The following is a 17,330-nucleotide window of genomic DNA, read 5'->3' on the forward strand; positions in this document are numbered from 1 at the left end:
CACTTAGGCTCCGGCCCAACTACATGTTTTAGCACACCTTTACCTATAGGAATGGGAGTAGATCTAGTGGAGGTATAACATGATGCCTGTGATTAAGTTAATCATTTGTTTGTCTGATTATTTGTTGGATTCTAGCCTTGGAGAACCTCTGAAACTTCAAGGAAAACCTTGAAAGGCATACTGATTTAATAATTTAGTTAGTTGGTTAATTTTTATTTAATACCTCTTCTTTCTTACTTTATCCCTAAAGATATTTCCATAGAAATAGAATTCTTCTGTTAGAATTAATCCAGTGCCATTGTATATTCCACACCTACTAAATTCCACTCATAAACTTCAATATCGTCATTAGAAGTAGTTGAAATACCAACTTCTTTAAAATATTTAATTTTCTGCTTCAGAATATTTTTGGGGGGAATTCTTAAGTAAGCTAATGGAAAGGGAATATTTGTTCCAGTTGGATGTTTATCTTGATACAGATGTATTTAATAAAGAAAAATAAATTTACTATGTCTAGGTAACTTATGTATATTTTAAATAGATTCCTTAAAAAAAAAGTTAACCTTTCCCCATTTTTAAAAATACTATTTTGAGGCTAGAAACAGATAATGTTAATGTCATTTCAGAATGGTGGTCTCAGATATGAATGAAATAGATCAATAACTTATCTGGTATCTGGTTTTTGTTAATTGGCTAATTTTTGTTTATCTTACTATAAAAGCAATTTCATGTAATCCAAAGTAGCTCTTCATCACTCATTCTTCACATGCTTTCAAACTACATTAGAAACACTGCTCCCAGGTTGAAAAAAAAGTCCTGTTTAAACATTGCACTGATGCAGCAGGGAAATACCAAGCTGGGTATCTACCAATAAAGTCACCTCCCAACTGCATACTTTTTAAAATTAGCAGAGTCTTATAGCATTCATTCCTCAGTTCTCCTTTGATGTTAAAATTCTTATTTTAAGTTATGTGCAAGCTGAAATTTAGACTTGTTTTATGCACTCATTTGGCCTCCATTCTACAGTACCCAAGTGCTTTGTAAACTTTATCCCTACATCTCCTTGCAGGTAGAGCAGTACTGTTGGCCTCATTTCTACAGATGAGGAAATGAGCTATAACGAGACTAAACAGAGCACAGGAAGTTGTTGGTAATGCAGAGCTTAAAACTAGGTCTCAGTTGTCCAGTATTGTAGCTGTAACTATTGGCCCACAATAATATATATAAACAATAATGTATATGGGCACTAAGAAAAGCAATGTTAAAATGTTATCTTTTTATCAGTATAACTGAATTCCTTTTCTCTTGAAGGAGAAGTAAAAGTAATCTATATTATAATAGGAATTATCAGTCATTTTTACTCAGCACATGGTATGATTTATAGCTTTTAAAATAAATTAATGCTTGATTTATTAGGGGAATTTTTTGGCCAAAGTACAGTTATCAATGATATTATTATTATTTTTTGTGTTCTGGCTCCACTATAAAAGTCTATGCCAGGAGGCCTGGTGAGGCAGCTGTTCTGGAATTAGTATATGGAATAGACTTATTAAGTTCTAGCCACTCTATATTTTTCCCTCTAGAACAGATGGATGTCGACTGGTACTAAATGGCTGTACACGGGCTGTCCATATATGATACAGGAATTCCATATACTTAATCTATGCATATACATCTTCCAGATAGCATCCTGATATTATTAGCTTCCTAACTAGTACTGAAAATATTTATTACTGAAAGTATTTACTCATGTAATAATTATTTTATTCATAAAATGTCTCCCACTCTTTCCCAAGCCCACTTGCAGTGCTACTTGGTATCAGTAGGAAATGCAATTAAAATAAAAAAATACTCTTGTTAAAAATTCATACCCATAAATTCTGTTCCAGTTGGTTCCCAAAAAAAAGTATTGGAGAAGAGGGTGTAGGGAAAGATTAGAAATGCAGGAAAGGGCTAAAATGGGGGTTAACTCCGTTTTCAAAGTAAGGCAGAGTGGAGCACCAATGAGGTTCTGATTTGAAGGCCAGCCATTGTCTTCGGGTTAGTATTAAGGTGTCTTACATTTTGTTTTAATTCATTGGTGTCCAAAGATTGTGGACCTCTAGACCCCCTACTTGGAAGGAAGAGATTTTTCTGTCTTGCTCAGTACCATGCTACTGACTACTTAAACGTGTGAGAACAAAGGTCTCTGTTATTCTGTCATTTCCCCATCCTCTTGGCTGATAATGGGGTAAATGCTGTGTTCTGCCACAGTCACATTTAATCTGATATGCTTGTGACTGTTATTCTTATTGCTGTTAGCTTTGTCAAGCTTCTTGCCTCCTACAGTGCATAGTTTTCTCAAGCAGCAGCCAAACTAGACAAGCCTGATTCTGTCACTTTGACTGATGCTGCTTGAGAATGGTATGAGTACCTGAAGAGGAACAGATGCTATCTCTGCAGCTCTGGAAGATAATCTGGTTTATCTGTCAAGAACTATTTGTACTACAGGGGCTTGAATTGTTTTCATAAAATCTTTGTAGAAATTGGCTTAGATCTTTTTGCCTGTTAGAAAGGACTTCCCACTCAGGAGTGAGTGAATTTTTTGGCCTGCTGTAGGGCCCTGATTCAGTAAATCACTTAAACATCTCCAAGTACTTCACTGAGTGAGTTCACTAAAAGGAGTGTCAGATATTTGTGATATAGGTTGCTTAACATGCATTATTTACTGTGGTTCTTTGAAAGGACTCTCTGTTCATCGTTTTGCCAATTCCTTTATCAATCAATTTCTGATCCATGCAATACTGATTTTTATGAAGTTAGTATTTTAACTTTTTTTTTTTTTAATTTATTATATCTTATCCCACTTTTTTCTTCAGCAATTACTAACTAGTGTTCTTTTGCAAATTGTGCCCTATGTCATTCTGGAGCAGAGGCAAAAGGCAGTTCTTCTGAAGGCGATAAAAGTAGAAGGCAAGTGTCTGAAGAAGGGTTTCTTCTCATCACCCAGTCTGAGCTCAGGGGTGTTCAGTTGGCTCTTCCTTTCCTCAGACAAATGAAAATCATTTATTATATTTTCTTCTTTCTGTGGTGCATTTTGTTTCAGTGGATCTGAATAGGAGCCTAAATCTTCGTAGGGAATGTGATATTTTAAAGTCTGGACACGCAGGCTTGTCGGGGTTTGTTTTGTGCAGCTTTGCCAAGAAACAACAGGCATTTGTAACTTTGTTTAGGCTTCGTTTCTGTGATTGAAATCTGTCAACCTCACAGTTCCCTTATTGGATCGACAACATTCAAAGTTATTGGATTTCAGTGTTTGTGAATTAATGGACATGGTTTGTATTCTTTTATGAACTAAATTGCTTTTTTTTTTCTTCCTTTCTTCTCCTCTCCTCCTTGTTTAAAAAAAATAAAAAATTCTCAGGAATGACTTGCTGATGGTGTGCCGCCAGTTGAATATGGAAGAGTCTGTTGCTGAGATCATGCACCAACTGGGAGCAGATGAAAATGGGAAGATTTCCTTTCAGGATTTTACTCAGTGTCGCATGCAACTTGTACGAGAAATCAGGAAAGAGGAAGTAGAGCTTTCAGTGAAATCAGATGACTCTTGTAAAAAGAAAAAATTAAGAGATAGAATAGCATCCTGGCCGACTAGCAGCGATAACAGTTTGGGTAGGTACAATTCCAGATATTCCTCCCGTGAGAAATAATGAATGAAGAAATCCTGGGCTCTGTTAAAATCAATGAGTGTTGTGCCATTGACTTTACTGGGGCCAGGCTTTCACCTAAAGGAATTTGCAAATATTCTGTAGCATAATATCATCAGATAATATCCTATGTCTAAGGTGCCTTTTGTCATGGTAACTGGTTACCTCTTTTGTAGATTAGAATAAACATAGAAAAATTTTAACTAAAAATCATGGGCAGACACACTGAGCCTTTTGCAGCAAGTATAGTATACCTCAGTGGATGGCTAAAGTGCCAACAATTTTGGAACTAAGCCTGAATAAATACATATACTGAAATATGAAAATAAAGGAGAAACTGAGGCTATCTTCCTCGCCAAGCAACTTTTTACTTTTCTTAGCTGACACCTAACTCTGTTTTCCCTAGAACTTAGTATATGGTTGTTGCTGGGCTAGGTCAGTCCAGCTAGTCTGTTATCTAGTTTCTAGCAATAGCCAGTACCTTATTCAAAGGATGCAGTCAGTCCCCTTTCTCCTCTCACCAGCACTTTCCCCCTTCAATGCCTGATCACTTATGTATAAAAATAGCTTATTTTTTTTCCAAGTGGGCTCTTGAATTCATAGTTTGCTTCTCATTCTTTGTAATTTGTATGTCAGGCTGCATTTCTAAATTCTCTGCTCATGGTATTTCCCATGTTACACTGACTAAATGTAAGGTCTGTCCTCAAGGTCTGTCCATTTGGTTTAATATTGGCTATATGCTTAGACCTATTGGAAATTTCATGATTTCTATATGCTTATCTTGCTTTGATTTCCATATGCATCGGAGTAGTGCGGTGACCAGATGTGGCAGGACAGACCTTGAGGACTTCTGTGAGGTGTTCCTGTGGGTCACCCTAGTCTTGCCCCTACTCCAGGTCCTTTGTATAACCCCACTCTTTCTGTCTTACTTGGCAAACCCATGTTTATTCTTTGCTGGTTGGGAAGCTGCCCCTGAGTCCTGGAGTGCTCTCCTTTGTGCCTAGCAAACTCAGTCAGTCTCTGGTCCCTCCATCTACTACCAGAACCATGGCTGTTATCTGCTGGTGGCTCACATGCCCAGTTAGAACTACTGGTTCCCTGACCCAGAAGCTGCCAGCTGTGTTTGGGCAGCTGTGGACACAGCTGGCAGCTGCCAGGTCCAGATTCGGGAGGGGACGCAGGGGGGAGGAGGTATGGGAGGGACATGCTACAGCTGCAAGTGGGTTCATGCTTCTGTTTCTGCACTGGTGGCAGCCCCAGCCCAGAGACAGAGCGCACCAGGCACATTGGAAGCAGCCCCAGCTGCCTGGCACCACACATCTGCCAGAGCCACTGTCTACCCGCAGGGCAAATCCAATCAGTTGGTGGGCTGGATCCGGCCCATAGGCCATGTTTTGCCCACACTTGCACAAAACAAAGAACAAGATGAACTCAGATAATCCGCACTCTGGATGAACTTAGAACAAAAAGGAGGCTTCTCGGCCTGAAAGCCAGGGCTCCCTTTTCTGCCACCTCAGACTCCATAGCAACCTGCTTGGGAGGTCCTCATCCTTCCCCAACCAGGGCTTGAGCGAGTCTGCTGGCCTGAGGGCAAGACTCTTATACTGGTACGTCCCTCCCCTTCCAGGCAGTCCATCCTGTCATGCGGCATGAGCCCAGTGTTCTCTCTGATCTGGTCAGCCCTGCTTGGTTTTAGTACAGCCATGGCAGGCCTGTTGCTAACTGCTGAAACCCTGTCTCCTCTTCCCCTTTGGCTGCTTGCTTCCCAAGGCTTCACCCTAGTAACCCTATTGCCTGCCTCCCCTCCTGTATTGTTTGTATCTTTCAGGTCACAAAAACACTACTTTTGTCCCCTAGACTTTTCCCAGTAACAGGGTACGGGTTCCCTGTTACACCATACTACTATAAAAACACTTCACAGAGCAGGAACATAGGGTGTCCAGAAGAATAATACAAGCTAGCAGTCCTAGCTAATGAGTTACAGTGTGTTTTTAATACATTTCAGGTCTTCAGAGGCAGTGATCTGGTGCTTGGGTAGGACCTAGTTGCTGGTGTTATTTGAACCAACTTTCTGTTGCTTGGCAAACACTGCTTAAGACAGGAGTCATCTATATGCTAATTAATACAAATAAACCTGATGGATGCTGGATCTCTTTTTGAAGAAGGTGCACTGTTTCTAATAACCAGTGTCTTCAGAGACTGTTTGCAGGCATTTTCCCCAGATTTATTTCCATGTGATGTGTCAGCTGCTGCTATCCCTTGAAAGTTTGTATTAGTTGTCCCATATGGAATGCATATATTATAGAAATTCCAAATTTATTTAGCTGCCACTGAGCAGCAGGGATACTGCTGATCTGCAGTAAAGGAATCCAGGTTCTTTCATGGGGCTTTTACACTTATTTTGTTTGGAGATAGTACACTGAGCACCCAGTTCAGCCAGTATATGCAGCTGGGGTTTTTTGTTTTGAGACTACCTTTTGGAAACTTTTTCAACAATTTATTTGCGTATCTATTTAAATGAAAACTAAAAGGACATATTTATAATTCTGTAATTTCTGCATCCCATAAAAAGCAGAATGAAGCACCTGAAAGAGATTTGTTAACTATAATAAAGAATAGTTATGTCTAATTTACTGCTTGAAATATCGGTGACTATCTTGCCTTTCAGTAATCACAGTTATTGACACAAGAATTTCTACAACCTCCTTGCCCAGTAAGTGTCGTCAACTCCATTTTAAATATGGCTTTCCTCAAGCCAAATAAAATGTAGGGCTTGTGGAGATTCACTCAGGTACTTCTTGGTCCACAGTTTTGTGCTCAGTCCACTTGATGACCCCTTTTCTTTTGATGTTGACCAGGGGTTGTCAACTGGGGGTACGCATACCCTGGGGGTACTTAGACTGGTCTTAGGGGCAAGGTTCCCTCCAAGGTGTGTGCGTGTGCAGCTGTGCACAATTTAATACAGTGCCGCGCTCTAACTTATTAACACTGCACACCTGCCCTGGGAGGAGCTGGGTTGCGGCACTGCAAGGCAAGGGGGGGGCTAGGGGCTGGTGCGGTCTCTCCTCATTTCAGGAGTGCCTCCTCACTCTCGGGGGCTGGGGCTGGGGGCTGCTGCCGGGAAACTGCTTCACTCCCCAGCCCCAAGGCCATGTGCCGCCTCACACCTGGACGTGAGGCAGGGGCGGGGGGGCTGGGCTCTGCCGGTTGCAGGGAACTGCTCCGCCCCCCAGCCCGGAGTCCATGTGCCTCCTCGCTCCTGGAGCAGGGACACGTGCAGAACTTGGCTTCCCCAGATCTCAGGTGTGCGGGGTAGAGCAGGATGGTGCAGAACCTGTGTCTACATCAGAGGAAAAGGAGCAGGTGCAAGGAATCATTCCTAACCATGATGTAGTTTGGGGGTGCTGGTTACAGCTGTGTTAGTCTAAGCACATAGGCAGACAAGGTGCTTTGGGTAAATTATATCACATTTACCCAAAGCGCTTTGTCTAACCACGACATAAGATTTCTGCATCATGAATGGGGAGTCCCCATTACTGGCTCTGGGGAACTGCTCCGCTCCCCAGCCCCCAGTCTTGTGCTTGGAAGATTATTGCAAAATCCATTGCATGAGGATCCATTACATGAGGATTCTAGTCTATTAGGCTTAGCATAGTCTGGATCCAGGCTTAGCGAAAGGGGGAGGTGGGACCAAAGTGGCACGCTCACGGGCTAAAGAGGTGGTCTCACGGATCACTACACCTTAGAGGGAACATTGCTTAGGGGGTACATGTGGGCAGAGATGGAGCGCCGCTGCCTCCTAGGATCAGGGCAGGGCAAGGCCACTATACAGTTTTGAATTCTGTTCTACACCATTAAATTCAGTGGGAAGTTTAACACCTGTTCTGAAGACCTCTTTTCACCTCAATTTTAAATAAACGGTGTTACTTAAATGTTGTTATAACACGGTTAAAAAAGACTTTGAAAGTCTACCTTGAAAGCTGTAGTATCTGCGCATCTACATGTACATGTTAGTGCACGTGAATAAACTCCAGAGCTTATTGCTTTTGAGCTTATTGCGTCTTCACATGCGCTTGGGATTGCATCATGTTGAGTCAGGGCAAAATAACCCCAGCTGGCAAGGAACCCCAGGGGTCAGCCTGTCAGCCTAGGGCTGCTCCCCCTGGCTTAATATACTGCATAGGGGCCGGCTGGTGCATAAGGATGCTTCAGTGTGGGGTTGGCCACACTGAAGCACCCTCGTGTTCCATCCAGCTGAGGTAATGTCTACCTGTGCTGTTGCAGGGTTTTTCTTTACTCTGCAGCAGGATAGTACTTGTATTTACAAGCTGTGTCTTGCTGCAGAGTAAGTTAGTTTCCTCCAGCCTAATAGAGGTGCATGTGTAGACGTGAGATGTTTACTGCACAGGTAATTAGTCTACTGCGCAGTAAATGTCTTGTGTAGACACACCTCCTGTCTCCTAATCTAACACGGAATGGATCCTTGCTAAGAAGTTTTGGCATAATTTGAGGTGTTACTCAGATATCTGTTGGCACTGATTATTGTTATAGAGACCAAGAGGCCGAAAGAGTTACAGAAAAACTTACCTTACCTGACTGATAGAAATGGATCTCTTAACAAACATGGCCTTGTAATAAAGCTTAACAGCAGTTTATACATCTAAAGATTCTTGGTATAGTCTGTTAAGGCAGCATGTTAACAATAAAAGTAGTTTCTTACCAGCTATCTTGTAATTTAAAGAAAATGGTTTGGAAAGATTTTGTATGATTGGTAAATGCTACAGTAAATAAATATCATCTGAGATATCTGGTATTTTACAAAAAACAGATATTACATAAGTAACCTATTTCTAAAATGTAGCTTCTTGGTACATTATAATTATAAAGAATTAACAAGAACAGGAAATAATGTTTTTTAACTGAAATCTTAATTCAGCTCTATGACTGAGTGTCTTTACTGTTAGTCTGGGAGCTCAATGTCTACTCATCTGACTCCACAGACCAGATGCTCAGTCAGGAATAAAACAGACCATAAGCCCTCCTCAACTGTGGTTTAACAACAGTTCATAATTAATTTAATTCATGGCCAACTCTCCTCTTCGCCTTCCAAAAGAGAAAACCCTTGAGAATTGGATATGATGATTTATTTGCGTTACATATCAAGCTTGAGAATAAATCAAAGGAATAGCAGAATTTCAGCTTTAAATTAAGCTTATGGGTAAACATGAGAAGCAAGCCATTTGGGGTTGAAAAATCATTGCTTTTGTTCTTCATTATTCCCACATCTGATCTTGCTGTAAATAAATTGTTTTCAAGAAACTGATGCAGTGATTAACTTTATCTATTCTGTATTTAATTAAAAGCTACAGAGTTATAGCTCAAATGTGCCCTAAAGTAGCGCAGCTTTTTCATATTTTCCCATGATTTGACTAGAACAGCTCTTGTGAGAATATCATCCTTAATTTATATTGCATAGTGAAGTAGATGAACTTGTATTTATTAGTAATAAATCAGTTTTTTCTTTAGTCTGACTTAGATACCTGTTATCTTTTTTCTGACTAGCAACAGAAATTGCTAGTGTGCTATTCAAGACCACCTATGTTCTAGGACTAATCTGCATACAAATAAAACAAGTTGAACTAAGAAGATACTCAGATTTTTTTCACTAATGTTTTTCCCTCAAAAAGAAGCTGGTCTGACTGACTTGACATACCTTTCTTCTGAGCAGCAGCGGTTAACAGGTTTCTAAGTCAGACATTAAGAAAAAACTGATCCATTACTAATAAACTGTCCTTCATCCCAAGTTAGTCACTGCTCAGTGGGTTTGTTGTTTTTTTAAGGTACACTCTAGCATGTTCATGGGCTCCTAGTACCCTGTGTTTTTTGCACTTTACATTTAGGTTAGCTTCTCCCAATGTAATGCCCCACCCTTTGTCCCAGGTGTTTAGGAGATCTTGCTGAGCTTGGTTGCCATCTTTCATCAATAAAGGACTTATATACTCTGCTGTCTTGTAGTCCTCATTTTGGTATCTCTTATTTCCTGGCATCTATTAACTAGGAGTAGAATACTCTTGTACATGCCTTGGCATATATTCTTTTTAAACTCAGTAAGTTCCACATTTCTAGCAACTTGTCTCTGGATATTTAGTACATATTCCTTGCTAATTGTGCTGTTATCATATAAGATTTCCTCTCTTCCTTTGAGAATCCGTGGTTGTCTGTCCTGTCTCTTTTTTTTCCTTTGGACTGAAAGGTTTCCCTATCCATCCTGCTTTTGTATCGACACCAACATGAATCTCTGGTGTTGGATTAAGGCATCTGTGCAGTCTCTATCAGCCTGGGTTTCTGACCTATAGCGAAATGCAGGTTGACTGTTGGGCACTTTGAACTATAGGCCTCCTACATTGCTCTCTGATTTTGGGAGCCCTTGATACTGAATCCCCATGCCCTTAGGAATCCTTTTTTGTTGTAGTCTTCCCCCTTCTCACCTTGCATGCCTGCTTCCCTTCCTGTGTGTGTGTGTTTTGGGGGAGGGCAAGTATATTGCTTCTCTTGTTTTCCACCATTTTTCTTCTCTACAGGTATAGAACTTCCTTTGACTGGAGGGATGCTAGCTGAGATTAGGTAATCCATAGCAGGGTTTCAGAGCTCTTTGCCTCTTGTTTCTGGTAGGTGATACTATAATGATATGTCTTTTAACCCACTGTTCTAAGAGATTTAGCAGAAAATAATCTTTTGGTTTATACTATCTGGACTTTTACTCTATTTGAAAAGAAACATGATTGGAGTTTCCTTTAGATATTTGGATCCATTAATGCTGTGACCAAACCTAATTATTTTTATGCTTTCACATATTGCTTAGGTCCTCCCTTATCCTCATCTGTTTTGGGACACTTGCTACTTGTCCTCTTTTTGTCACATAAGTGTCCCCTCTGCAAATAATTTTTAGTGGAAAAGGTTGATTCAATAAGTCCTGTTCCCATGTTTCTCAAACTGCCTAATGTGATGCTTATGATGGCAGGTACTCTGGTTTCATTTTGGACACGACCCATGTTATTTTCATCTCCTTGTCTGAATAACTGTGAATATACAGAGAGTTGAACTCTGACATTTGTCATAAATGCTTTTGTTTTAATATCTAGTACTTCCCTGTGATATTTGCTTGTAAATGCATTTAGACTTCTGTGTTTCTATTTCAGGTGGATTTCCAGCTTTCACATTCATATATTCAGGTTCTTGTTCAGTTAAAGATTTCAAATATAGGTTTTTAGTTTAATCTTTTAAATTGGTGGATTTTTGAAGGTCAAAACTTGGTTAAGTTAGTGAATGCAGCTGCTGCTGTGTCAGTTTGTGGTGGTATTTACTACTGGATGTCCTTGTTGGTTCACGTGTGACTGCCAGTCCATATGAATTGACATGCCTCTTTTATATTCTTCTGATGTCTAGTATAATATGTGAGCTGGGGTTTGTTGGAGTTCCCAGATTGGATTTGTGATCTGCATTTTTTTACTGTGAGATGGAATTACAACAAGAATATTTTTTAATGTTCTTCCAAATGTGCCTGTTTGTGGAGTTACTTCATCTCTTAACATGTCTCCTGTTTAGAACGCTGTCAGGTAAATAGTAATGTAGCATCAGTTATGCCACTGGGAAGCCAGGAGCTAGTTACTCAGATGCTATTCATTATAGGGTTCTGATGTGCAGAAGCTGGCAGGCCTCCAGCCGTAGAAAGTCTTCTAGGAGAGTGATGGGTTGGGGTAAAAGTTCAACCATCTCCCCTATGCCAGGTTGTCTACAACCAGCCACTACAGCTCCTGTGGTACATGTAACTAGAGTGTCTAGATGCTCTACATATTTGTTATGTGATGGGAATAGTAAAAACAGATTTCAACCTAGGGGTAGGAAAAATGCTGCTTTTTAAATGTTCTTACTATTTTTCTTTTACAGGAGGGAAATGTTAATTTACTCAAGCCAAATGACATCTTCCTTCCTTCCTGTTCTCCCTTGCAAATGCTGGAAATGTGACAGATTTATACTTTGGATCATTACAGTACCACAAATGGCAACCCCACAAAATGATTTTGTTTAGTTCAAATGCAAATCTAAAATGTATAAAGAGGGTGCCAGGAAGGTTCTTTATGGCTCTTTAGTTTCATGGGTGGGATGTTTGTAATATAAGAAAAAATAATGATTTCTCTACAACTGTATGTAAATATTTGTGCTTTGTAGTCCAGCTATAAGGTTTGGAGTGAATATTTGAACTCTATTTAACCTCTGTAGTATATCAAGATAAATATACCATCCATCTCTTATTATACACAACAACTTCTTAATGGAATTAATTAATTTGGCATGGGGGAAGGGATTCAGTTTTTTAATACAGACTTTAAATGAAATATTAAACTGAGGTCCTGTCCATTCAGGTTTGTTAGTCAGAACGTAACATTTTGCACTCATGGGTATTTTGGCCAGATTCCAAATTGGTGATTAAAATCTGCCTATCTCACATTTTCCCTGTAGTTTTAATGGATTTGTTTTACTTTCTGTCCTAAGTAGCACATGTTATAAAAATATACAGCAAAATAGCTTGGAGTCTTTCACCCCAAGATATGCTTTAGCTTGTAAAATTTGGGATTTTGAGTGTGAAAGTTGCTATATGCGTCAATTATTGTTGTTTCTTATTATAGATTATATTTATGATCCAAGTAATTTGAAAACCTCAGACTGGCAGGAGTCATGCACCACCTCTAGGTTTATGTGTGTAAGAAAATATTCATGTTGGCCAAGAGAAACACTAGTTTGTACTGTATTGCTAACTTGAGTCATTCTAGCCTTTTTGCAGCAGAGGAAGGAATGACTTGCTTGATTTATGGCAAAAAAAGAGAACTGTTGGGAAAATTGGTGCACTTTGTACCCATTTCTCACTGTTTTTGATTTGTTAACTTGTCTTTCCTGTTTTTACATGGTGTAACACATTTTAAAACAAATGCTACAGAACATCTTTTAACAGGTATTTGACAAAAGATTGGCTGCTAGTAAAGCAGAACAGTGGTGCTCTCAACTTCTGGTCTGCAGGACAGATCCAACCCACAGAGCCATGTCATCCAGCCCATGGGGCTTCCCATGGTTCAGGAAATCTGGTGACAGCGGGGTGGTAGCCAACTTTATAATCCCTGTGGGCCAGATGACAGCCCTGCATGTGGGGCCAGGGCTACAGGTGTGATCTGGTGTGTGGGGCCATAGGCACCAGACTGGGCCTAAAGATCTGATCTGGCCTGCAGACCAGCCCTGGATCACTCATCCTGCTCATGGGGCCAGAAGGTTGGACCACTGCTTTAGCAGAAAGTAAACACCCAACCTCACACTATACTTGTGTATAGGGTGTGCTGTATATAGGGTAAGAAATTCCTTTGTGAGCTTCTAAAAGAACAGCTTACTCGCTGAAGATTTGAATACTCCTGCTTTTAGCATGTGCAACTTATCTTTGCCTTTTAATGACCATGTCAGTCATAAACATCAGAATTGCAAAAGTTGCTGATCAAGATCTATTTTTTCTCCAACATCTTTTCTCTTCTTTCTGTATGATCCTGCTGTGAAGTCATACTCTTCTGTCTGATGTAATTTTTTTTGCTTAAAGGTAGGCCTAGACCAGAACGCTTGTTCTGAAGACCCCAACATTTGGAAAAGCTTAGAACTGGTACCAGTTTTTGCATGAGTTGACTACCCCTAATTTAGCAAAACTGTACAAAAGCACCCAAGTGTATGTTAATGTTGAGTTTGAGATGTCAGTTTTATAGTTCATGCTCATCTCTAGGTGTGATGTCCAAAAGGTAGTATCGTTAATTCCTGAGGGGATATAGAAATTGATGGGTCAAAGACGAGCCCGTTTTGGAGTATTGTTTCCCTTTAGCTGAGAAAAGGATTATGGTGATTGGAAGGCTTGTGAAAAGTAAAAGCACTTCTCATTTGTGGGAAAATACCTTTTTAAGTATTTTTATGTCAAATGATCTATACTTATATTTTACATACTTATAATATAAATCATAATATAATATCTATAATCTGCCACATTATAGAATATTATGTATATGATAGTGTATACTTTGGACTTCATACTATCTTTTATGCATTAAATATATATTTAGTGTTCTAAAATCCCACATTTAAAATCTATATAGAGATCTAATGTTCATACATACTTAATAGTTTGGTTTATACTATTATCTCATTCTGGTCTGTAAGCATGTCTAAGACAATTCCTGATAGCACTTTGGAAGAACATTCTCAATTAAATTATTTCATTTGTGGTGGTATTGTCACATCAGTCAAGATTAATTAAGAAATACAGATAAAATAGGTTTGGCCTGTTAATCTCAGGCTGAGGCCTTATTGTGGATGTGGTAGAAAACATCCCTGCAGGACATACTGTTAGTACCATTACAGCAAGTAAAACCCTACAAAAATTAAAAAAAATATATAATAATCTTGCTTTGACCTCTTAAGCCCCACGTGAAGAGGCAATGTTTTGTGATGTCATGAAGCAGTTATAATTTTCTGCAGCTAAACTACAATTTTGCCAGCTTTTAGATGATGTTCAGAGAATAAAAATTGATAGTTGGCAGTTAGATAAAAGCTTTGCTGTTCATTAGCTAGGATGGAATATCCTTATTAGTCCTTTGATCTTCCAAGAGAATGGCTTATGTTATAAAAGTTTCCTAGAGGCTTATTTTGCTTTCTTCTTTATCTCTTATTAGACATGTGCAAACCTGTTGCAGTGCATTAAAGCCAAGAGGCTTTGCATAGGGTTAGTTTAGAGTAATTTAAGAAGTTTTAAGTTAGTTTCTTTTTCTGTCTCTCTGCCTACCTGTCTGTCATGAGTCTGTATGCTGCCAGCTGTAAATGGATCATCTTCAGAGATTTGGAGGGAAAAATTCATATGCATGACAGACCAGCTGCATTGTAGGAAACTTTTTTCTTTCAGTGTGAAGCACTCTCAAGTATTTGACACTGTTGGAGGCAGCATGCTTGTTTCAGAGGCCAATGGTGTAATTAGCTGTGGCATTCTTATTTTTTTTAATTCATAGAGTGTATGGATGACCTGATTCTGACTTGGAGTGGTTACACCATGAATTTATTTTTGGCTCACTCAACATTTTTCTTTCAGATTTTATCATGGTGGTATTCAGTGTATTTTCGTTTCCAAGGTTTCAGATAAAGTTTCTTTTTCACATTTATTAAAGACTCTTGATTTTGGGTTAGACTTCAAGACCAGCTAACATCAGAAAAAGAAGCGCCTAAAAGAGGAGAACTGAAGATGGTCTTAGGGAGCAGAAATGAGGAGTGATCCTCTTGAAATCGTTGCAGATTTTTTTAAAGCTTCAATTAGTTTAATGCTTTGAAAATGTATATTTCCCTAATTTCGGCATTCTGCAATGCAATTTTGCAAGAAATACAGATTTATTGCAACTGAAGATTTTATTTCAGATGTCAGTGCATCTGAATTCAGGAATGACAGATTTAGTAGTCTTGAGGATTGTTCATTGTGCAGAAATGAAGTTTTGTGACAATTTGGAAAAAGTGTACTATAGAAGCACGAAAATATTAGAATTTTGCATCTAGCTGATGGTAGACAGGGGAAGACTTAATATGCATAAAAAAGACAAGATGGTAACTGGAGAAGACTCGTTTTAATGAACTTTGGTGACAGAAAATTGTTCCCAGATGTGAGAACTCTTCATTTTCTCAGTGACAAATTACATTATTCCTCTAATTGGGATCCTTGACTTTTTTGCCTCCAATCACTTTTATCATACTATCTTGCCAGACAGCATGTTCTCAGATCATTTATTTGATACTGGTTAGTATGTTTGTGGTTTCTTCGGCTCTTTAAATCTCTTGAGAGTGAGAACTGTTGCAGTATGTACCCACCTCAGGGATGTTGTTATATATGTAGAGCTGAGGATAGCAACCTAGGGCCCAAAGGCTGGATCTAGCCTATAAAGAGATTGAATCTGGACGTCAATGGCATGTATTGAGGGAGAGGATTGGTGGTACACAGTGGCAGGGTTATCCTGTGCATTCTTCTGTCACATGCTGTGGTCCCCCTCTGCTCTGTGCCTCGTGTTTGTGTTGCAGCTACCCTTGCTGCCAAATTCTGCTGCTCTGCATCCCTGGTGGCAAGCGGTGGTGAGGGTAAGTGAAAGCTGCAGCTGGGAAGTGTGAGAGACAATGCAGGGAGGGCTATGGAAGTATCAGTGGCCAAAAGTGGCAGCTTGGTCACAAGTTGCTAATCCTTGGTTTAGAATATTACTTATGGGATACAGAATGTCATGTAGGTGACCTGGGGGAAGCAGAAGCAGGAGGGAGTTAATGGCAGCCCTTTTCATTTTTTCCTGAGCAAGTAAGGCATTCGGCTAGTTACCTCAGATGTCTACATGACTGCAGACTGAGGAACAAGCAGAAAGAATTGGAAGTCTTCGTAGAGTCACGGATCTGTGATGTGATTGGAATAACAGAGACCTCGTGGGATAGCTCGCATGTCTGGAGTTGTGTCATGAATGGGTATAAATTGTTCAGGAAAGACAGCCCGCTACGAGCCCAGCCCTCAGCAAGAAAAGGCCCGCACAGTGCTGGCTCCGGCTCCACCCCGCAGCTGCTGCCTGCCCTGCACCGTGCAGATCCGGAGGCACACCCCCTGCCCCAGACCTCCCGGGGTACAAGCAGCGGCGGAAGCTGCCCCCACCCCACAAGCCGTGCCTCCGTCCTGCACCTCCCACACTGCTCCAGCTGGCCAGCGCCTGCCCCTTCCCTCACCGCGGGGGGTGTTGCCCCCCACACCCCTTCCCTCCCCTCTCCCCTTCCTCCATACCAGACTTACCAGCTGATGGCAGCTGCATCGGATATCAAATCGGTATCGGCCAATATGCCTCCTTAAATATTGGCTATCAGTACCGGCCCTCAAAATCTCTATCGGTGCACCCCTAATTGAAAGTCTCTGGGTTAGGGTTAGAGGGGAAAGCAACAAGGGTAATGTCATGGTTTGTGTCTGCTATAGGCCACCAGACCAGGAGGATAAGGTGGATGAGGCTTTCTTCATGTTTCCTCATCAGAGGCCCTGGTTCTCATGTGGGACTTCAGTCTCCCTGGCGTCTGCTGGGAGGGCAATACAAGAGTGCACAGGCAGTCCAGGATGTTTTTGGAGAGTGGTGGGGACAACTTCCTAGAGCCAGTGTTGGAGAGACCAACTAGGGACTGTTCTCTTCTTGACCGCTGCTCACAAACAGGGAAGGTAATAGTGGATGGCAACTTGGGCAGCAGTGACCATGAGATGACCGAGTTGAGGATCCTGCGGAAAGGAAGGAAGAAGAGCAGCAGAGTCTGGACTCTGGACTTCAGGAAAGCAGACTTCAACTCATTCAGGAAACTGATGGGCAGGATCCCTTGGGAGGCCAATCTGAGGGGGAAGAGGAGTCCAGGAGAGCTGGTTGTACTTTAAAGAAACCTTACTGAGGCTGCAAGAATGAACCAGCCTGATGTGTAGGAAGACCAGCTTGGCTTAGCAAGGAACTAACTCTTCAGTGAGCTAAAACACAAAAAGGAAGCTTACAAGAAGTGGAAACTTGGACAAATTACTAGGAAGGAGTA

At 40.6% G+C, this 17,330-nt stretch overlaps 1 protein-coding gene across 2 annotated transcripts in view; it reads left to right on the forward strand.

The window, feature by feature from the left end:
• The window catches only part of MCC (MCC regulator of WNT signaling pathway), a 370,732-nt gene that overhangs the window by 43,717 nt on the left and 309,685 nt on the right, over positions 1 to 17,330 (forward strand). For both annotated transcript variants that reach the window (XM_014600959.3, XM_059724934.1), the window contains exon 2: positions 3,404 to 3,651. In XM_014600959.3, the coding sequence (XP_014456445.1) occupies positions 3,404 to 3,651 (248 nt within the window). The remainder of the gene's footprint in view (positions 1 to 3,403; positions 3,652 to 17,330) is intronic.

Source organism: Alligator mississippiensis, chromosome 3, assembly GCF_030867095.1.
Source record: "Alligator mississippiensis isolate rAllMis1 chromosome 3, rAllMis1, whole genome shotgun sequence".
NCBI classification, from domain to species: domain Eukaryota; kingdom Metazoa; phylum Chordata; order Crocodylia; family Alligatoridae; genus Alligator; species Alligator mississippiensis.